Here is a 23964-nt window from a genome sequence, read left to right as displayed (position 1 = left end):
TTAACCTAATAATTTTCAAGATTTTTTAAATCATATTAAAAACTAAATATTTCTGTTGACAGGAATGGGTTTCAGCGCAAAGTATGGCCAAAATAAAAAATCTTTTTTTCAAATTAAAATATGAGACATTATTAGAGGAATAAGAAGAAAAATTCCCATAAGAAATTGGTAACTTATATATGAAAAAAATATGGAATATTAAGTGTTAAGAGTTGCAATATTAAACATTTGTTCACAATATAATTTGTGCTTCTATTTAGTTTAAGTAAAAGAAAGAATTTTTTTAAAGCAACATTCAGAAAAAGGCTCAATTTCTTTATTATAAGATTGGATTTTAAGCATGAGTTCAGAAGTATTTGGTTAAATTAATAAAATGTCGGGACTAAAACTCAAAAATAAACTAAAACAATATTTATTCAAGCTTTAAATTTATTATAAATCTTTATAATTGGCTGAGATCGATCAAAATTGTAAAATTTCGAGTTTAAAACCGGTCTTTAGAAAATAAAGATTACGAAAAATATGGCAAGTGTTTAAATCCTTTGTCGGAATAATTTATATTTATCTCGATTATTTTGTTCTGTGAATCTTTTAGAACTTTAGGAAGAAAAAGTGTTAAATTTTTACCATATTTTCCGAATAGAACAATTAATATGCTGAAGAAATAAGTGTTCAAAACTCTAATTTATACGTTTTTACTAGCTAAAAAAGCAACTTCACAGAAAGTTTATTTGTCTGACCACTTGAGATACAAAGATGGAACAACAGAAACTGCGACCTGCTGTGTAAACTTGCCATATTGTTTATCTGAGAATTTTACATTTCTAATTTGTGGTTTGCTCTGGCCCCTGATTGCTGTTGTTGTTTTTGCTTCTGTTATTACAAAGTTTATTGCATTTTGCGCTTCCATTTTCAAGTGGCTCGAAATGCATTATTTATGGGAGTGGTTCTATGGCAATGCGCTAGAAATCCACTTCAGTCGAGCTGCCAACGTCTCCATCTCCATTTCCATTTCCATCTTCATCGCCATCGCCATTTCCATTTCCATCTTCATCATGATCCCCCAACCATTTTCCCCTCCATCTAACTCAATGTGGAGCAATGGCTTCATTTCGAATGACATTTGTCGTTGATGCGCTGCGGGATCGGAGCTCTCGCCAGTTTGGCGCAATTTTCCAAGTTTTATGGTCTTGCCCGGATCCCAAATATGGCATTTGGGTCGGGCTTGACATTCGGACGATTACCGATTGCCGCGGAGTTTGTTTTGACATTTTAATAGCCGAATCGTTTGCCGGTGACATTTAGTGTCACAATTTACCCGATGCTTTAATTGCCCGAAGAACCCAGGTTCTATGATCGGAAGTGGGGGGCTTTACCAATTTATTTGGAAAATAGTACAGTCTGCAGATAGATCGAATAGCACGATAATTTGAAGATTTTTAAGACAGTTTGTGAAACTTTTGAAGTGTGAAAGTAACGCTTCTTCGTGCGGCATACAGCATTCTAGATTCGACTTTTATCAAGGTTTTTTAAGCTGAAGTCTGGATTTATGTAACACATACTTTAATAAATTTCTTTAGAAATCATAATAATAATCATATATCATAAGTTAAGTGAGTTAAGAAAAGTAACGAGTCTCCTAGAACTCCTTCTAAATGATCCAAGAATCCAGATAAAATGGTCGCAACTCTCAAAATTAAACTATTTGTTGTTTAAATATATGTATAGAAGTAAGTCATTTAAGAAATAAGAATCATCTCAACTACAGACATTTTTTACTTATGTACATATAAGTAGGTCAGAATCATAAATAAACTAAAAGTTGAATGCAATTCGAGTAAAAAACAAATAAGATATAACGCTTCAAATTTTAATTCTTTGATTACATCAAAATACTATAGAATTCGTTTAAAAATAAAATATTTAATCATGTTTTTCCAGCCATTTTGTGAATGAGTTTAGGTTATTTTTTATACGACCTAATAAGGAAGCATGTTAAAAAAAAATCATATTAAATTAAGGAAAATATTATTGTAGCAAACAAGAGAAGATATTTTAATCACTGCGAGCCTCCAACCAAGAAATCAGTTCACAATCTGGCCAAAAAGGCAATTTGCTCGGCCACTTAACACTCAGCAGAATCCAATCAAGCCGAATTGATACGAAATTATGCATTGTTTCGACGGCTGCTTATTTAAAATTCCATAAATTAGTAAATGAAAAACAAAGCGGTCGGCGCTAATGAAAACGTATGTCTTCATTGCGCAATCCAAACAAAAGCGGAGCGGCTAGGAATCCGCGCTGGCCGAGAGCACGGAATGTGCTTAGCATCATTAAAATCAATAAAATAAACAACTAATTTGATAAACTGACAGACGGGCAGACGGGCAGCGAGAGCAGGCCGCTGAAAATAATGAAAAACATTTCGACCGGAGTGACAGTGAAAAATAAGCAAGAGCTCGTGGGCGCTGGGAAATGCATCCCGCAAGCTTTCAATTGGCTGCCCGTCGGTCCAATCAGCTCTTGGGGCCCCAGGCGCAGGGGCGCATGCTGCGCGAACGCCCCTCCCCTTGAGCCGCCTGCTAGCCCCACCACCCACCACCCATGGCCAACCACAGTGGGTGTTAATTTCCGAAAAACCAGTTTGACTCGACCGAGCAGAGCGGGAAGGCTATATGCTGGCCGGCATTCCAATTGGATTGGGTGCGTACTGCTGGGCTGCTCTAACCGCCGCCCGAAAGCCAGCCAGGAGCAGCCATTTTCTTCTGGCCATCCCGCTCGCACTCACGGCCCAAGCCTATCCAGCACAGTGGTGGCCTCTCGAAACACACCACCACAGCGAAACTCACCACGAGGTGGCACTATGTTCGGCCTGCTCTCACGCAGGGTCTGCCCGATGGGCCGCTATTGCTGCAAACCAGTTTGCCGTCGCCCTCGCACACGCACGATCGCCGGAAACCCGCAGCGAGTTGGAATTTCAGGAGCTGCTGGCATTTCAGTCCTGCTGCGCATCTCAAAACGTCAAGTCTTGGTCTTGGCGCGCGATTCGAAAACGTAACACGCAACGCTCTTTGAGACCGCGCGCGAGTGCTTAGAGTTTGGCTAGAAATATATAATTGAATACACAAATCAAACAAATACAAAGCTAGCGAAATAAGCTCACAGAGTGCCGAAGGAGCCAAGTGACGTGACCTTAGTGCGGTGATGGGCTCCCTGGCCTGAATCGAAAACTAAAACTTGTATTCCCCAGAAAATAAAAACATACTGCAAAACATATAGAAACCGTGCAAATCGTAAATAAAACTCTCTAAACATGATGATGAACGCCTTTATTGAGCCGGCCCAGCACCACCTGGCCAGCTATGGGCTGCGCATGTCGCCGAACACCACCTCCAGCACCAGCAACACCCAGCAGCAACAGCAACAACAGCAGCAGCAGCACGAGATTGCCGCCCAGCAGCAACAGCAACAGCAGCAGCAGCAACAACAGCAGCAGCAACAGCAGCAGCAGCAGCAACAGCAACTGGAGGGCAGTGCGGACTCCGCGGCGGCCACGGCGGCGGCCTACCAGAACTCAGGCTATGGACACTTCAACAGCTATGCCTCCAGGGACTTCCTGCTCGGTCGCCGGGACACGGACTACGGCGTGGCCGGCAGCGCCGGACAGGCGTCTGCAGCGGCGGACTCCATGATCTTCTCCAGCTTTCCCGCCCAGGCAGCCGAGCTGAGCACAGGCTTCGGGCAGCACCCGTTCCACAGCCACCATCATGCGGCGGCGGCGGCACACCACCACCAGCACCAGATGCGGATGGGAATGGCGGACGCCTATGCCGCGGGACACCCGTACAACCATCACGGCAACTTCCCGGCGGCAGCGGTGCACCATCCGGCCGTGCATCATCCGGCCCACCATGCCATGTCCGCCATGCATCCAGCGGGAGCCGGGGCCTTCCTGCGCTACATGCGACACCAGCCCGCCTCGTCCGCCTCCAGCATCAAGCAGGAGATGCAGTGCCTCTGGATAGATCCTGACCAGCCGGGCCTAGTGCAGGCTGGCGGGCGCAAGACCTGCAACAAGGTCTTCCACTCGATGCACGAGATCGTGACCCACCTGACGGTGGAGCATGTCGGCGGCCCGGAGTGCACCACCCACGCCTGCTTCTGGATCGGCTGCTCCCGCAACGGACGCCCCTTCAAGGCCAAATACAAGTTGGTCAACCACATCCGCGTCCACACCGGCGAGAAGCCCTTCGCCTGCCCGCATCCGGGATGTGGCAAGGTGTTTGCCCGGAGCGAGAATCTCAAGATCCACAAGCGAACGCACACGGGTAAGTGCTACAGAGTTATAATGCTAAACTTTATCAGGGGAATCAAATCACTCTTTTGTTTTGGCACACGAAATGGATGAAATCGTCATAGTTTCAAATTCTTCAGAATTCATTTTAAAACAAAGAACTTTCGGGTTTTTATTACTTTCGATTTTTATCCTAATATTTTCTGTGGATTATTGTTTAATAGATCTTAAAGTTTATGATTCATGCGATAAAAAATGTGCAGGAGTTGAATATATAAATCAAGATAAAAAAATACTTTTTTCCAGAGTGAATTATTCACGATTTCAAAATTAACTTAAAAATGGAATTAAGATTTAATTCATGCCAATTGTAGTTTATTTATTAATTCCAAGAATTTCCTTTTAACCATTTAAAAAACAAAATAGTGTGTATCCTACAAAGTTTTGATTGTGGTATATCTCTTGTTAACTTTTGTACGTAAACTCTTCTTAAAGTTAAGGTCTAGGGAATAAAATTTCTGTTATTTCCCTGGACACACATGAGTTCACCTTGTCGTGGGTTTAACCCTTTGCCATCTCCTGGGCAAATCCCGGACATAGGCGAGGTGGGCGTGTTGCCGTCGGCAAAAGTCGGTGCAACGCCCACTACCTGGCTTAACCCGCCACTGGCCGTTCGAGTCTTCTTTTACGACACCTGTAAACCTGCGACTTAAGCCCTTCTCCCACCCTCGGCAAATCCTTGGCAAAGTTGTTGTCCTTGCAGTAAGGATAATTCCTGTGACTGCAGCTTGACTTCGACTCTTGCACTCTGCAATATTTTCCTAAGCCTGTGAACAGCTCTTGACTTTAGCTTTTGGCTGGTAGAGATATGATCTCGGGAACAACAAATGTTTTGGATAAACTGGAAATAGAACGAATTCCTTTTCAAAGAAAGTATTAAAATAAAACTGATCATATATAAATAAAAATTCTGTATTTTAAAGTAAAATCTCTCCTATCCGAAATTAAATTTATATACTACCTATAAATGCTTGTCCATATACTATGTATATATTTGCTGAAACTGTTCAGTAAATTTCTCAATCATTATAATCTTAAAACTCATTGTTCGCCTTAGTATATTGACCCCTCAAATCAGTTCTCGCTGTTTTAATGGCACCACTTAAGACAGTTCTATATCGCATGGATCCATAAACACATACTTGACCGCCCTGCTCCATTTTACTCACCCACTTATCAAATTTCGACCCACTCCCGATCGGCGGAGAGTGGAAACTGAATCATAAATAACCTTTGCATAATCTAAATCAAGAGCTTAATGTACCATGGCGAGTAACCAGAACGCAAACCGAAAAGGCACAGCAATCGCAAACGTAAATAAAATAAAACTAGAGGAGTGGAATGGAATGTGTGCGAAACAGTCAGTAATCCCGGCGAGAGTTACCCCAATTTCGGGCTTTCGATGGCTTTTTCGAGAGGGCCAAGCACGGAGTGCCAAAGAAGCATTTCCGAGCGATTACAAGCGGAAGTTTTGACACGTGTCAACACACACACATGTGTGTGTTTGTTTTTCGATTGGTGTTGGTGTTTGTGCTGGTGTCACTGCAATAAAAACAAACACCAGCAGCCAAGGGACATTTAACCCGGCCAACGATGCTGATTGAATTTTTGATTTATGCAGCGAGCGGAGGAGAGAGAGAGGGAGGTGGCGTACTCGTCCGCACTTCAAGTGCCCGCTACCCGCAAGAGGTTAAAGGCCCCGATCCCTAATGAAGTTGTGCGTCGGCCACTTGAAAGTCCATCAGTGTGTTCGATATCTCCTCCAATTTGTTGCCCAGGCCAATGCTAACCAATCATAGACACGGCACACAAATCAGAGACCCTAAAAAACGCACTTTTCTGCTGCATCACTGTCGATGGGGAAAATGAAATATGAAATTAGTCAAAAATATCATCATATCGTACACACAGTAACCAATTCACAATACGCCCCGAGATCATTATAATGCCACATGATTGTTCCAAAGCCGAATACAATATGGCGGCGTCTCGAAAATCGAAACGAAACATTTTAATTACCTTTCGATGAGTGTGCAAAAGAAAACGTTGTTTGTCCGAGGCAAACAGATACAACAATTTAGAAAAATTGCTTTTTTGTTCGGTTAATTTTGAGTGTGTGTGTGTTTTCTTTTTTGTTTTCTTGACGAATCTCTGTGAAAGATTTATTTCGGCTGTGATGGTGGTTACTTTTAAATGTTTCCATAATGAAGCACCCAACGAGGAGATATATAATATTTTAATTCAATTTATTTAAAAAATAAAGCCGCATAATCCCCAGAAAAACTTGTTAAGGCCCACGCACAAAAAAGCAACAGAACAAAGAGGACGGCGAAAAAATATGGAAAGCCAAAATTAAAGCAAAACAAAATGTGTGTAAAATATGCCCGGCAATATGAAACGCCATTTTCTGGATATTCCAGAATGTTGTTGGACGGCATTTGTTGTCGAGATTGCTCTTGTTGCTGCGGTGGCTGGTTGGTGCTGTCTAGCTTTCCTCTACTCCGATTCCCTTTGTCCGCGCCATTTAATAAACGAAGGATGCTGCCAAACCAGGATAATGCTCCGAGACCCGGTCCCATAGGCCTGGAATGTCCATTATGCCTCCGTTTATTGTTCTCTTTGCTGTGGGGTTTATTAAATCGAGTGGCGCAATTTTAAAGCAATTATGCACAATTCTGCACCGACTGCTGGCAACTTTGTTTTGTGTTTTCGCATTTTATGTTGGCTTTTCCCCGACTTCCTCCCTGGTTAATTGATTTTAATGACTCTGTTTCGGCGCTTCTAATGAGCCCTACATGCTCGGCCATAAACCCCAACGGAACAAGTTCAACAGCCACTGTAATCAAAGTCATTAATTTGCGTTAAGCTCGGTTTCTGCTTTATAAACTTTAACTTCTCATAGATCATCACGTCCATGACAGCAATTGTATTGTTAAGTCTCAGGCAAAATAAGAGCATCAAAGCTAATGCATTTATTTCTGATTAATTTTGTACAGAAGTGCTGATGGTAAGCTTGGGGCTTGGCGTTCTGATTTATTTTGGCAAGAATATTAAAATTCATTTCATTTGCCATGGAAGGTTTATAAAAGGATTTTTGTTAAGATTTAATACGCTAGTTGTAGATTTTATTTGATTATATTAACTGATAACTATATATCACTAAGAATAAATAGAAATAATAATACTAATGTTAATGGAAACTCGAATAAAAACAAAAATATCTAAATATTTATCTTGCACTCCGCTTTAATACAAACCATTTTGACTATTTTGAAGATTAAATCAATAATGTTTCGTATTAGATTATCATTAAAATCAGAAATAAGGATTAATTTAACTATTTAACCCTGGTTTCATATTAAAAAAATCATTGAAATCGTATGCTTAAATCAGAAATAAGTTTGTTAATTTTAAAGAGTGTGTTTGTGCAGAAAATAAAAGTCTATTAAGTATAGAATATATAGTTGCACGATCTTATGTAGTTTACTTTGTTCATATTTTTATTTATTTATTTTGTCTTATTATTTTCTATTTATTTATTTATTGTTTTATTATTTCAATAGTATTCTATCAGATTTATTAAATAACCTTAATTATTCTTTGTGTTATAACCCAAAATTTAGTTGTATCCAATACTTAAATTAATTCTTTAAATGTAATCATTTCTGTAAGCGTAATATTTATATTAGGTTTCCAATGCATAAAAAAACTAAATAACATAATACTGTTCCTAAAACGACATTATCTTACTTTTCAAATTTGACATAAATTCATATTTCCCGTTTTGTTCCATTCCCACCGTTCCCCTGTGTGAATTCCGGTTGTGTTAACTTTTGCACTTGTCACCTTCACGTCTGCGATTTTCCATGTCCAGCCTGCTGTCCATCCCAGTCCCCCCTTTAGCACCCCTTCCCCACAATCCGGACTCCAGCACAAAAAACACAGCACACAATCAACTTTTGTCTGCTTTGTGGTTGTTGTTTTTTTTTTTTTGTTGCCTGGGCCCAGTTGACACCTGTGTCTGTGTGCTTGTGTGTTGGTGTTTGTGCTTGGATAGATGGCGTTCATCATGGTGTGCGGCTTACACGCGCACACACTGCCATCTTTTTTACACGATTCTTTTCCATTTTACTCCTCCGGACTCTCGACTGGACCACAAACAACTTTATTCATTAACACCTACAACGGGCCACAGGATCCGACTGCCGCAAGAGCATTCAACAACTTTGTGGTTAGTTTTCGCATCCAACCGAGAGCCTCTCCCCGTTCTCCTCCCCCCTTTTTCAAGCTCATTAAGCCACTGTCCCCAGTTCTGCCCCCCTCGACCCATAGTCCCCGCCCATCGTCTAAGTGCAGGCACTCGTTTTTCCATTTTCCAGGCGCCTCGACGTTGTTGTTCTTGTTGTGCAATTATGCTGCGGGGCAAAGTTTAGCATTCAACGTTGTCCTGGTGGCTGCGACCCTTGTTTGATTAGCTCCCTCGTCCCCCGTCAGAGCACCGACTCGACTCGATTTAATTGAGTGCAAGTGTTTTTTTAATGAGTCTTTTATGGACTTGTACGCTCCTTGGATGATGAAGTGAATTGTGCAATTATTTACACTTTTATAAAGCTTTAACGGGGGGCTAATCGAGGCGGGTGAGTTGGGTTTTGGAGATTGCTTGGCGTGCAGCATATTTATTATCATTTATTTATTATTATTTTTATCAAATTACAGTAGTTTTATTCATTAAAGTTTATATTCCTTGCATTTGGAATTGCTTAAGATTAGTATTTTTGAACTTGATACTCTTTTATAGTTCTGACAGATTAAATTAGCTTAGAAGTACACATGAAACTTTGGAACTGTTTATACATCTATTATTAATACTTGATCAAAATAGAATAATGCAATACCAAATCACAAAAACATGATTTGTTTAAAACCAAAATTATGAAATTAATGAAAGTATCTTAAATTATTGTAATTAAAATTCTTATGATATATAATTACATATTTTTATTAAAATTATTATGATTTATTATGATTAACATTAAGTCGAATGTTAGGTTTTGTAATCTAAATTATAAAAACAGCAGTTTTAACGCTTTTTGGCTGCATTTATTTTCTGCGGGCTCGGCGCCAATTGAATAATTTTTCAAAATACGAAATTCAACAAAACCGAAACGCTGGCAAATGTCAATGATTGATGACTTTATTGCGGGTTCAACGGTTTTCACAAAAACACACACACCAAACCAGCGCAGATACGGATACAGATACAGATACATCGGAGCGAGAGACAAAATCACTTTTTATTTTTGCGCATAAACTGTGTGTTTTGGCTTCTCAGAATTTCACTGTTGCCAGAACAATGGCCAGGAGCAGAGTAAGAGGAATGGCCAGCGGGAGGACGGGGCGGTGGAAAAAACCTGCGATGAGCTCGAGCTGATTACCTTAACTTTCCTACCTGGCCGGAGGACCTCCTCTTCCTTCCTCCTTCCCACCCGCTGTCTAACAAACTGAAACCAAAAATCAATTAGTTACGCTCTCTAGGAGGACTCCTCTCCTCGGGTCTGCCATTCTAAATGACAAATGCATTGAGAGCCCCGAACAGCCATCCAGGGAAATTCGTCATTTAATTAGCAGTACCCCGAAAATAGCCCCGAACCAGTCCAGAACCTCATGTTTCCATTCGTTTCGCTCAATTTAAAGTGTCAAATACCGAACATGACACACGATCGCAATCTGCTAAAAACTTTGACAAGCTGAAAAGTTTGCTCCTCTCTTTTTTTTTGTTTTTGGCGATTTATGTGCCAGAAGTAAAAAGAATATAAATTTCTTGGTGTGGTCCAAGCCTTTGACAGCTGAATGTAAACTAAGTTGGGAAATTTATTGACTGGACGCAGAGATGGAAACTAGAGTTAAAGTTTGTCTTTGTGCTTGGGATATTTATGGGAATTAAATCTACATCAGTAATAGTTGTAATTTTTAAGAATCTTTGCAATAGAATCCTTGCTATATAAAAATAAGACTTTGGCTTAACTACATGATTCTATTACTAATTATTTGCATATATATTTTTAAAGTTGACAATGCGTTATGTAACCCAAGTAGTTAGTCGAGCATTTGAAACAGTGGAAATGGAACAAACAACGAAATAGCCTCGTTTTTCAGGGAAATCTTACTAAGCTTGTGATACATTACGAATATAACTATTTAAAATTGAATCTTTCGGCAAGTAAATTCCATGTCCTTGGCCCACCCATATACGACGCACTTATTCACGCATTATAATCCAACGCATGCACCCAATTCTAATTAGTGACAACCCCCGATTTTGAACCCCCGTTAGCAGCGCTCCTCTAACAAGTTACTAACAATGCCTTTCGATCCACCCGTTACGCTCGTGAGCAGAGGGGTTGGTTGCTTTGCATTCTCTATATTTTTCATGCATTCTCCCAAATGTCAAAACAGTTTTATATGCGTATATATTTGTAGTTGAATGTAGCTACCTTTAACCCCTGCCGATCTGCATGTGCGAGCGAAGGGGAATTATAATTTCATTTACCAAAAAACCGGGTGAAGGAAAAAAACGTACTCTGTAAACGCGACAGGGGTTTGTTTCTCCCATCCCAACCCTTTGGCTTGTCATTGTTTTGGCCTTCATTCGAATCTATTAGCTAAGTAGCCATTTTGTTGGGCTGTTGCATAATATTCGAATGGCAGTCCTAACCCCTGGATGGTCGGACATAAGCTGCTTACCCCGGCTAGTTAATAAATGAGGCTTATTTTTGATAAATTTCTCCTCTTCATTTCGGCACTCTTGTGTATTATTTTGCGTCCCAGTTCCAGTTCCAGTTCCTAAGCCTTGGTCACGCCCACTTTGTCATTAGAAGTCGCTCTCGAATTAATTAAATTCCTCACCCGAAAGGAGCCAAAAGTAGCCACGTACCAGACTCCATTCGCATTCCAGAGGATCTGCGGATCCCCGATCCCCAGATAGAGTGGAGTAGAGTGGAGTGGAGTGGAGTGGACTGGACTGGAGTGGAGTGGGAGCGCGAACCGAAATAAGAATAAAATTTCAACGCATAAAGAACTGATCAGCAGCAGACAAACCATAAAATTAAACTGTCATCTTGCATATTTTTTATATCTGCACACACGGCCACAACCTCGAGCTGGGCACAGGTAGAAGATGGAGCTGCGAGCTGTGATCAGTGAGTTGGGAGCTGGATGCTCTGGGAGCTGGGAGCTGGGACACCGAGACCCGACGAGACTTGGGTTTCTGCTTTTCGAGAATTATGGAAAAGTAAGGCCTGACTAATCCTCTAAATCGCGCCAAGGGCCCCGCGCGCATTGCCCCACTTGTATAAATTAGCTGATGGGAAAAATGAAATCATTATTCATATGGGCAAAAATGTTAAACAGCCGAAAAGAAGGGAGACCGAGAGGCAGCTGGGCAGCAGAACCAGATATTCTTTGTATAAATCGGGGAATGCTCTTGCCCAATTCAGAGTATATGAGTTGAGAATGATTGGAATGCTGAAATATGAAGTTTTGCCAAGTTATATATTTAGAAACTTTTGCGGAAATAAATCATTGGATTACTTAAGGATTCTACGGAAGGATTCTGATTTAAATATAACAAAATTCCATAATATTGGAACCTATTGATAGCTGTTTTGAGTGAGTAGCAATTTCGGTAATATATTTACCTTGTACTAATAAATAAACACACAATAATCAATCAATGATTTGCTTTTCTAGAGCACATAAAATGCTGCTCAGATGCTCAAATACAAAATACAAAATACAAATAAATTACCATAATTCTGGCGTATAAAATATACAATAATATCCGATCTGCTTCATAAGCGTGCTTGTCAAATCAGCTTAGGTTCAGAAATATATGAATATTTGTCGTATTTTTCTTGGGACATTTCGGATCGCTTGTCGCTTGCGTTTAGCCGAATTTGTAACACACGAACGCCTCCAAAGTTGTCTTAGGTACAAAATGTGATTGTTTAACCCAAATTGCCTCGGCCGGAGTCACAGCCCCAACTGGCACGCAATTTATTGTAAAAACATTGTCAATTGCAATTAGAGGCACAACTTACACAAATTTTGTGTGACAACCCGCTGTCAGTTTTTGGCTAAAATTACAGCCGCCAACGCGGAAACAATTCCGATAAATAGAGTACAGCCGACGGCTACTGTTGAAAGTGTCTCGAAAATATATCTACACCACACTATATACACACATGCGGTTTGATTTTGGGTTCTGCGTCTTCGAATTCTCAGCATGATCAAATTTCTTCGCAGGATTCAGCCGAGTGTAAGCCACTGCGATGTGATACTCTCCTTTTGCCTCCATTTTCGGTATTCAGATCAATTTGTTGGCCCCTAAATATAGGTGTGTTTCGTTAGTCGAGTGTTGCCAACATAAATGCAATTTTAGTTGATGTTTTGATGTGTTCATTAGGCAGTATCGATAAGATACGAAAAGGTGTTGAGGTGCGAAGAAGGGCATATCGAGGGGTCCTTCAAAATTGCATTTTAAAGTGAAACATAAACATAATACGATTTCTTTCGATCCCAAGAGATACCATGAGCATGTCCTTCCTATCTAAAGTCCTTGTATATCCAATTCCCATTTAAAATTCCTTAGCCTCATTCCGATGAGTGTTCTCAAAAATATTCGTCGCCTGATGTCATTGATGGGTTTTATCGCCGAAGCGAATCTTGTTAGAATTGACAACATTTAAACTTGAACAAGCCATTTGAGATAAGCAAGTCAACCGAGATCGAGCCCGAATCCGAATCCGAAGCCAGAGATCCAGCCTCCTTCGGTTGCCGGAGATGTCACATCACATAACCGAACGATGACAATCTTGATGACATTTTAATTTCTGACAAACAGCCGAAGAGATTTTCCACGTGATGGAACTCGAGAAAATAAACAAACAGAAGGGCAGATAAGAGAGACGCGGTGCGGTGCGGTGCGGTAGATGGGGAAGGGTGAGTGGGCTGAGAGGATTAAGATCTTAAAGAGCGCTAAAGAGCAAAAAATCAGGCCGAGGAGATACCAAACAGATATAGACACCGATCTGTGACCGGGGCCCAGACAAAGCGACACCTCTCCTCTTTGAGAGTGTCGACCGAGCCGCCCCTTTGTTGTGTTCTGGATTTTGCCCTCCACTTTTGCTTCGGTAAGAGCATTTCCCTCTGCTTTCTTTTCTTTCTTTTTTTTGCAAGCATTTCCATTTTTCCCGTTCTCGTAAGCAGTTCATTCATGAGGCGGTTGAGACATCAGCTGCTGCTGCTGCTGCTGCTCCTCGGGCTAATCCTGGCCCAATACTTCTTTGTCAACGGGAGCCGACTTCGGTTACCATACACGGTCTGGGCACCCATTTCCCTGGCCCTGTTTGTATGCAGTTTGGGTTTAGACAATGGGCTTAGTGTTACTTCTGCTTATTGTCTACGCTCCGTTTGTCTTTCGAGTGCATTTTGAGCCGTGGTATCTGGGGAGCCTCTCACTCTCAACCTTGGGAGACACGCAGAACTAATCAATTAGCTTGGCCCAAAACGATGTGACGTATTAGGTATTTAAATGGGCTTACGACTTGAGCATATTTTATGGAAAGTGTATCGCACTAAACAAGTTGTTGGAAGCCCCATTTTCTGTTTCATTCCGTTCATTCCAAGCTTAACATAAATGGGAGATGTCATACTGAAATGAAATCTTTGTTAGTTTAACGATCATTGGTACTAAAATATACATTTTCTTAGGATATTAGTTTATTTACGTCTTTAAAACTATTTAAATAAAAGAGTTGGTAATTTAAAATAGGATTTAGCACGCAGTCATGACTCATTGCCTCCTTTACTAACCGACATTTTGCAGTTAACGTTTCCCGAATTATGTTTGTATGTTTTCCCCAACAAACATTTCGTTGGCAGAACCGAAGTAGAACCCACACACACACACACCCCACCCGGGCGCACTGAACAGACTGTTTTGTATATAAATTCAAACCATAGATAGACAACTGCAGAGCTATTAGTAAAACAATGACAGCAACAGCCTTGCTGAACACGAGTACAAGACCAAACATGGGCCAGTTCGTCTGGCGCTGACTCTGTCTCCGACTTTGGTTTCTCCTTCTGTGGGCTATGCTTTTTTGCCTTGGCCCGAACAAATTTTCGACAAGTTTGCCATGCAACTAACGCCTCTAACATATTCGAGGTGTGTGTGCTGTGCAGACTCAGAGGTATGTACATATACATACATATATGCAAATGCTCGGATATGAGTGTGTACTCCTTACCTACATGAGAGTGCGGCTTGCATTTAATGCATTCAAATTGCATATTCGACTAAGGCAGCCACAAAAAACTTTTCCAGACTTGGCTGACTAAGAAAGAGACGTACGCCGAGGAGGATGTGTATGCTCCTGGCAGCTGCATCTGGCAACCTTGTGTAATAACAAAAATTTGTTCACAAAAAACGGCATTCGAGTCGAGCATTAAACATTAAACTTTATGAAGGTGCAGGAAAAAACTATTCCCAAGAGTTAATTCATTGAAAAATTTGTTGGCTTTGTGTACATGGTTTTGGCAAAGTAACTGGCTTTACCCAAGCTCAGTATCTTAAATATTAAAGTCCTGCTTTGCTGAACTGGTGATTGAGAATTATAGCCATTATTGAGTTGCCTTATATCCCATGCTGAGCCAGAGCCCTGCTTTCTCTACCTTCAGTTCCTCAATGCAATTTCCCTCATTTCCTCATTAGGCGTATGCCCTCAACGAAGTGTAAAATTCCGAGTGTTTTTGTTTGCAAACAGTTTCCCAATAGTAAACCGCAGGAAAATCTATCGGCTGAGAGTCTGTCTCTCCGTCCGCCTGGCTACTGACCCCGGTGTCCATTATTAACGTATCACTTGACAGCAAACGGCAAAGCTGCAAACAAATAGCGAAAATTATGTGAGGACCGTCGCTGCCTAGCCAAGGAGCAGGGATGGGGTCATCGTAATCATAGCCAAGGGATGCAGAAATCATAAATCATCAACGAATTCACTCAACGATGGTTTTTGTCAAACAAACAAACAATAGACCGACCGACTGTGTGGCAGGGACCGACCCATAGGTAACTTCCCTTGCCGATGCCGAGGGGTGCAACATCCTCCCCAAGATGATGATGATAATAATCTCATCGCCCCGGATGATGAGCCGGAGGACTTTGCATTTGGCCGTTGACAAGCGGCATTCATTGCACTTAAATTATGATTTTATTATTATTATGGAATGGAGCGGAATTGTTGGCCATTAATTTGGTCATCATTTGCAGGAAACTGTTATAAATATTCAAAGTAAGCGGCGTGTGTGGGAAAATCTGCGAAGGATATTTGAAAGGGAAATTTTGGAGGGACAGAGGGAACTTATATGATTTATAATTTATAATATATCCAGGTATTTGTTGGTATATTTAACTCGAAATTTATGTGAAACATTGTAACAAATAACAAGTAAAATATAAAAATCCACGAGCTACACTCGAACAGCACCTGCTTGGTGAGGACATCAATCCCTCTCCCTGCTCTCATCCTTGTGATCCTAACAATATTCCCATCATCAGCAGTCACTGCCCCCTTAAATATCCTTTACAAAAAGTGAGCTATTCGCAATAGAGGAGAAAAGGGGGAGCGAGGGAAAATTGCCCATTGAAATGTAAACCGCCAGGAAATCGGGGTTTGGCTTTTTCCGGCTTTAACAGTAGGAACAAAGGCAGCAGAACAGAAGGAAAAAGAAGCGACGGCAGCGGAAAAAATGTATGGCAGACAAACAAACAAACAAACAGATACAGATACAGATACACAATGAGCTAAGGATTCTAAAATCCGGAGAGTGTCAACAACCCGGGACTTATTGGCAGAGCAAGTGGGATGGCAACAGCAGCGAGCGAGATAGACAGAGAGAGAGAGAGAGACCGAGGGACAGACGGGCAGGCAAAAAGTAGCAGTTTTGTTATTGTATTGTTAGATAATAATAATCATATCGCATTGCATGCTGTTGACACATGAGCGATGATGCCGCTCATCCCTTGCCATCATCCCGCTTCCTTCCCTCTCGAGCTCAAGTAAAAAAAGAGAGCGAGGGAGATTCTTCCGGGACCCTTGCTTTTCCCTCCTTTGTTTCGCTTTGTTTCGAGGGCGAGTCCTTAAGCAGGCAATAAATATTTACCAGGGCAATTATTTAGCAGCAATTAAGGCAGTCAGGCGTGCTAACAGTGCTCTGTTAGCTCGCTGTTAAGCAAGCACTTTTTTTTCTTTATTTGGTGGCACTTTTGTGGCGTCTTTTTTTAAATATGTTTTTTAATTAATTCCATTTCGAAATGCTTTTAATAAGCAACTGTCACTCTGACGGCAGAACAAAAAAAGTTTTATTTGTGTTGTATTTTTTTGCACTCCATCTGCTGTTTGTTGCTGGAAATTAAAAACCTGATTCACTTCAATTAATCAGCGACTGTCAATGATGCTTAATTTGCATCGCTCGGTTAGCAGCGATCAGGTCCAGAGACAGGATACTATATATAGTATAAGGAGTAAGGGGCGCGGGCAGCACTCCTGTTGCTTCCTCATGACAGGTCCGGGTATTTCTGGACTTTAGTGGAGATTCGATAAATAAAAATAAAAGGTTTCTTTGTAGTTGATAAATTGCTTTGAAAGCTTACAAGAAATTTTAAAAGTAAAGCAGTCAAATGAGGTGCTTCTGCAATGTTATAAAAATTGTATTAATATATTAAATCAAGATATTTTTTAAATTATTATTTTTTAATTAGCTATTTCAATTTCTTTATCATTATAAAATTACTTACAAAGAAAATGATATTATATTATTTTTCGGATTATCTTATTTGTAATATTCCATAAAATTTCCTTTGCTTATATTTACTGAACTTCCCAACCATTCTCTTCAATCCCCACATATGGCAACCCCTGACCCCAAAAAGAAAAGCATATTGCTGTCTTTATCAACCAAATATACATATTTTAATAATACGCAAGCATATTTGCCAGCCCTAAAGAAAACACTTGCGAGACGTTTAGTAAAACTCAATTCAGTATTGTATTTTTTTTTTGTTTCTGCCCGACTACGACCAGAAACATCAGAAAGTCTTTCAGGCCCCCAGTCTCCGGACGAAAGAGAAACAACGCCCCATAATAGCCACAACAAAAACAATTTCAGACGAAAGGAAGGCGGCGTGTGGGGGTCGTGGGTGGTGGGAAATGAGGGGGAGGAAAGGCCGTCGGCTCGGCACTCGTCTGCAAATGACAGCAAGCTTTGCAGCAGTTACATAAAAGCCAAAACATGTGCCATATATACCAACAAACAAAGCCACACATATATTTTATATATAAATACGTACGTTTATATATATATATTTATATATATATATATATGGGCATGTACAACTTTCTTGGCTGAACCCACGCACACACAAACACACACACATTCACTGAGGGGAGATTACAGAGCAACCCCAAAAATATAAGAACCACCCCAAAAAAACAAACAAACAAACAACTTTGCAGCTGTACACAAAACGCCATGACAGGCAGTCTGTGCCGATTCCAATCGTTCCAACCGCGAGGAGCGACTTTTTTTTTGTGGAAATTAACCATTTCGGGGCTTTCCGGCAAAAAGTAAGGCGGAATAGAAGCTACCGCTAAATATGCAAATCACAAGGCAGCCGGCCTATTTCACAGCAACGCCTGTATTATATACCCAGAGACTTTGCCATTGGATTTACTTTATTGAAATATTTAAATAAGTTTGTCGATTCCGCACAGCCTAAATGGGATTTGCCAGGGCAAAGGGCAGAGTGAGAGGCAGAGGCAGAGCCGGAGTGAGAGCCCACTGTACTTATGGCGCCTTGCCAGCCCTCCCCCCGAAAAAAAGGGTGTGCCAAGGATGTCTTTCATGTCGTTGCGTCGGAAGGGGAAGTCGAGAAACGTCGACTGAAATTGACATTTTATAAATGGGCGACGATATTTCGGTCGCCTTTTCCCCTGGACCCAAAACCCCGCCCGGAACCCGGACCCCGTCGAAACTTAAAGCAATAAAACATATTTAAATTCCAATTTTAATGCCTGGCCGCCAACTCTGTGTGGAATGTGAAAATTATGCGTATCCTTTTGCTGCACTTAGCCGGGACACGAACCCTTTAATGTCCTCGGCCGCAGCGCGTGCCGCCTCGCATCGCTCGCATTCTGGAATTCTGGAATTCAGGCATCTCCCCCGCTGGGCTTAGACCGCAGCGCTACAGGAGATGGATATGTGTGTGGATATATGCGTATCGGGATATGGCCACGGCTAGGGATCGGTGTGCTGCTGGGTTCCCCGAAAAGAAGCAGAAGGAGGTGATAAGACTGATAAGGCTCCGAGCCAGGAGCCCAGCGTGTGGCCGGAACAAAGCCAGCTGCCTGTCCTACTTCTGACTAATTAGTCTTTAAAGATAACCAACTGATAGTCGTGATGCTTTAAAGTAAAGTGGAAAGTTTTTACAACTATTATCAGAATGGGATCGAATATTTAGAGGCTTTTAAGTGATTCAAAATGGAATAAAATTCCCTCACAATTCTTTTGGCGCCACACTCTAATTGAACTTAGCCAAATCAAAGTCCACAAAAGCCGACACTTGACATTGTCCTCCCAAAAAAAAAAAAAAATACAAAATGAGAAAAGAAATCAAGTTTTGGGAATTTGAAGCGCATCGAACTGCTTTCGATTCGCTTGTTTTGCCTCTGAGACCCTCGGGACCTGTCGAAATAATTGAGTTCCCGTCGCACAGCGATGCGACCTTTGTAATGCTTATTTATGAGTTTTAAATTTTGACAAATTAATAGAAAATACAGCAACAATCACAATGCGACACGCCATTCAAATCGAACAGCATATTATTATTTGGTGTCTGTCTGCCTCGGCTCTCTGACTTATTACGCATCACAAATAAAAACTTTATTCAAATGTGGATAATAAAGCACATAAATTAGTATTAAATTACATAAAGGGGAATACGATGGCAAAAAGGAGTGAGCCGAAACTTGTTGAGCTGGCCGCGAAGCCGCCGCTGGATGTCTTTTTAAGACGCGGGCCCTACCCGAACCCCACCTGCAGCAGCCCAGCTGCGCGCTTTTCTTTAACCCACAACACGGCACACCCCCGTCCCCGGTGCGATTGTCCGCCTTAAGCTCGAGGTGTGAAAATGTTCGATTATTGTCATCGTCAACCCGTGGTGCCCGTGTGGGTTTCTCTCGCCCGGAGGCTGGGACGGGAACTGGGGGCTCTGAGCCGCTTAGTTGCAATTGTCATAAAGCCCGTGGTGGATGTAATGGCCGCTTATCTGCGACATAAATGCCATATGCTAAATGGACTTAGCCTGAGATACTTCTATACACATTTTATTGAGCTTGTTTATGGCATTTTTAAGAGGCGGTTAATATGGCAAGTGATTGAAATTGATGGGGCAAATATAACATATAATTCAGTTATGCCCTGTTCAGAATTATTTACATATCTTACCGACGATTTTAAGTCGTAAATTTCCCTAAAATATTTGCCAAATTACGGGTTAACCTTTGACTCAACATTATTTATGGCTAATCTTGATTGTATCTCTTTGCATCGGGGTACAGATTTTCCGACTCCCTCGCCATCATATAAAAATAATTTTCTAATAAGCTATAAAATATCACTTCGGACCAAAGGGGGATAGGAAAAGGTGTTACGCACACGAATCAAATAATAAACGTTAGCCCGGTGACCTTTTCCCTTTACCCTTGCCGCTATTGTTCTTGTGCATCCTAAGACACCGGCGGACAGACAGTCGGGGAGACAAATAACAAAAAGGACCCTCGACATCATCGGCACAGGTGAAAATCGTATTCGGGTCGCAGGGTTCGGGATCCCTCGAACAATGGGCCTCTTGATCCCGCATAATTTATATGATTTCTTTCTCCAGTTGTATATCTTGTTGTTTTGTTATTGTTTTTTCTCTATAAATATGTTGGACACACGGTTTTTCCCACCTTTATTAAATTGTGTGAGCGCGCAGGGCAGTTCATAAAAATTGTGAGCCCATAAATGGTCATCGTATCTTTTTTTTGTTGCTCTCGCTGCAGCTATTATTTATTTAATGCGTGTCACATAAATAATGCTATTTATTGCTACTCACACTCAACGGAGTGTATTCCTAGTCTACTTGAAACTGATGAAATATCCTCTCTCCCTGCCTACTTTCAGGCGAGAAGCCGTTCAAGTGCGAGCACGAGGGCTGCGATCGGCGATTCGCAAACTCCTCGGACCGGAAGAAGCACTCCCATGTCCACACCTCGGACAAGCCCTACAATTGTCGCATCAACGGCTGTGATAAGTCCTACACGCATCCCTCCTCGCTGCGCAAGCACATGAAGGTGAGTTGAAATTAAATTATTTACCTTTAGTAAATCATATAGCTTGTATTAAAGAACCTAAAAGTGCTTTTCTAAATAAAAACAATCTCTCAATTCAAAATGATTAACTCATATTTTGATATTTTCCTCTCCATCAGGTGCATGGCAACATTGACGAGAAGAGTCCATCCCATGGCTATGACAGCGAGGGCGAGGAAAGCTCCAGCTCCAGCGTCATCACCGGTGGGGCGCAGACGCCACCCTCAACCCGTCTGGACGGCAGTGCCGGCAGCAGCAGCGGCGTGAGCAGTCTGAGCGGTGGCAGCGGCATCAAGTCCTCACCCCACTCCATCAAGTCGGAACCGAACCCGATGCACAGTGTCCATCTGGGGGCCTCCAGCAGCGGCAGCAGCAGCACAGCCAGCAGCAGTGCCTCGCACTTGTTGCAGCAGCAGCAGCAACAGCAGCAGCAACATCAGCAGCAGCAACAGCAGCAACAGCAACAGCAGCAGCAACAACAGCAATTGTCCGCCCATCCCAACGACTCCAAGTCCTCGCCCGCCTTGCAATTGATGGCCGCCTCCGCTTCCGCGTACCTGCCGCCCCCATTGGGTCCACCGCCGTCGCACCACCACCACCACCATCATCACCACCAGGCAGCGGCAGCAGCTGCGGCAGCATCTCCAGGGGCAGCAGCCGCCTCTGCTTCGATGCTGCACCACAATCACCACCTGTTGTACCACCCGGCGGCGCAGCACCACCCGCCCAGCGACTGGTACCACACGGCGGCGCCGAGCGGTACTGCGGATGCAATGAACCCGCTGAACCACTTTGGGCACCATCATCACCACCACCATCTCATGCATCCCGGGGCGGCGACAGCGTATTGAGAGTGGGAGAACTGGTGGCCCGAGGAGCCACCAATGCCGCCACCGCCGCCCCCACTGCCGCCAAGCTCTCAGCCGCTGGGCCCCGCCGCGCCCTCGGCGGTGGGTCAGACACAGGAGGAGTCGTCCTCGTCGCTGGACTGGATCTGCTGCCAGCGCCTGCAGAACTTGGCCCTTGTGGCGCAATGTGAAAACCAAATATTTCTGAAAGTTGAGGAAAATACTTTAAACTTTTTACCTGATAATTGAAAAATTGCTGTTGAAAGAAAAACAAAATCGATAACTCACATTTTGAATCGTCTTTGAACATTATTATTATGTATTTTAAATATTAATATACAAAAAACACACACACACATACACAAAAAACAAGATATATGAACAAGAAATTGCCTAATTTTTTGCTATTTAAATGTTATGTAAACTTAAACGTAGTTTTCTAGTTGCAAAACAAAAACAAACTATAATTAACACAGATCGAAGTAAACCTACTGTAAATGTATAAAATATGAGTTAATTATCGCATACATGTATAAATCGTACTCGTAATGTTAAATTAAACAAGAAATTACTTAAGCATATTGACTATTTAACTCGTAAGGTTTAGCTAATTTTTTGTCGGAGCTGCTTTCACCTCCCCCCCCTCATCCCGCCCTCCATCCCAGAAGCTTTCTAGTACAAAACTTGCTAACTAATACACTGTAAAAAGAGTTGAACATCGAAGGGATTGGAAGCTACATACATCGCATATACGTACACATACATTTTCGGCCTTAGATTTCTTCAAGCTTAAGTACGCAGAGTAAAATTAAAGTTATCACAAACAAAAAAACAAAAAAAAAACCAACAAACAGAAAACGCAACAAAAAACCAGCAAGGAAAATAAACTGATAAAAAAACTACAAACAAGTATTAATTATTTATAACGGGAATGGTCAGAGGGAGATAAAAATATTTTATATGATTTGGGTATTAAATTTAATTTTAAATTTTTAAGTTAGTTTAATTTTCAATTAAACTTATCTAAAGTTACGTATGACTTTTCAATTCAATTTAAATTTCTAAGACCCAATTTTCCTTTACATTTGTAATGTGAGTTAATTGGCAATTTTCAATCATTTTTATATAAGATAGATCCTTGAAAATTGCATGTTTTTCAAAATTTGTTCATTACATATGCTTCGTGTCAAAATTAGCTCAAACTTGATACTTATCGTCTTAAATTCGATTTCGTCTCCGATTTCGAAACCTTGGACTTATTTCCATCACAATCGATATGGTTCCCACACGCTCTTAACAGTCCATTCCGTTCGTTCCGATTAAATTGAATTGCAAATGGAATTTGCAAATTCGTGATCTGATAATTAATCGAATTTGAACGTACCCTGCAGCCGTGTCCGCTTGGATTTGGCCAAACGTTTTATTTGACGGAATTCCGTCATGAATATTTATCGAAAAATTTCGTTAATTTGTTTTGATTGGTTCATCGGATGCTGCCAAAGAGCAAATTTTTATGTGTGCGCTGCGAATATCAAGTTTCCAGGGGCTAAAAGTCATCAAAAACGCCTTAATGGCCAACAATTTACGCGCCTAAGCGATGTTCATTAACATTATCACAACAGAGGGCTGGCCAAATAAATTATATGTCCAAAAGGCAGTGGGAAAAAGTGTCTGAGGTGAAATTATTTTCTAGCGAAAAGTGTGTGATTTATTTCACAAATTTCTTTGTCGTGGAATTTCGGCTGATTTCAGTTGATGAAAGGGCCGTCGAAGACCTGCCACGGTTATTTAGCAGCAGAGAGTGTGGAAAAAGAATCAAACGATTTATGTTTTTTTAATTAACCCAACAATTTGTTACGTGCCTCAAACGAACACGGAGGCACACACTTACACACACACACACACACACACCCGTGGCTGGTGTCTAGGCTGGGCGAGAGGGGTCGCAGCCGCAACGAATTCATATTTTGATTTATTGAATAGAAATCGATTGGATTAATCGAAAGAAATTATATTGCGGCGGTCGGCTGTCGACAAAATTTGCTCTGCCTGTTGCGGCTTTCTAGCCCCACTCCCCTACCCTCCCCCTCCCTTGACGCGGGAAACACCTCTGGATTTACCTGTGTGTGGAATTGAAATTAAAGGAAGAAATCAGCCAGAAAACTGTTGTGGCGTGCAATTAAATGTTGTACCTGGCGTTGGCCATAAAACGAGTTTGCCTTGCTTTGATTTTGCCTGGCTTAACGGCCAGAAGAAGCGGGCCCCCATATCAGCTTTTGATTGGGAGAAA

General features: G+C 41.6%; 1 protein-coding gene across 1 annotated transcript; it reads left to right on the top strand.

Annotated features, from left to right (window-relative positions):
* Positions 1 to 2924: 2924 nt before the first annotated feature.
* On the top strand, positions 2925 to 22580 carry opa (Zic family member odd paired). The gene is made up of 3 exons (XM_020957539.2): positions 2925 to 4328; positions 20639 to 20808; positions 20946 to 22580. Exons 1-3 carry the CDS (start codon positions 3314 to 3316, stop codon positions 21675 to 21677), a joined length of 1917 nt encoding a protein of 638 aa, XP_020813198.2. The 5' UTR covers positions 2925 to 3313; the 3' UTR covers positions 21678 to 22580.
* Positions 22581 to 23964: the final 1384 nt, after the last annotated feature.

This window comes from Drosophila serrata, unplaced genomic scaffold, assembly GCF_035046125.1.
Source record: "Drosophila serrata isolate PLE 108 unplaced genomic scaffold, ASM3504612v1 contig_228, whole genome shotgun sequence".
Classification (NCBI taxonomy): domain Eukaryota; kingdom Metazoa; phylum Arthropoda; class Insecta; order Diptera; family Drosophilidae; genus Drosophila; species Drosophila serrata.
This window is presented reverse-complemented; position numbering and strand designations above follow the sequence as displayed.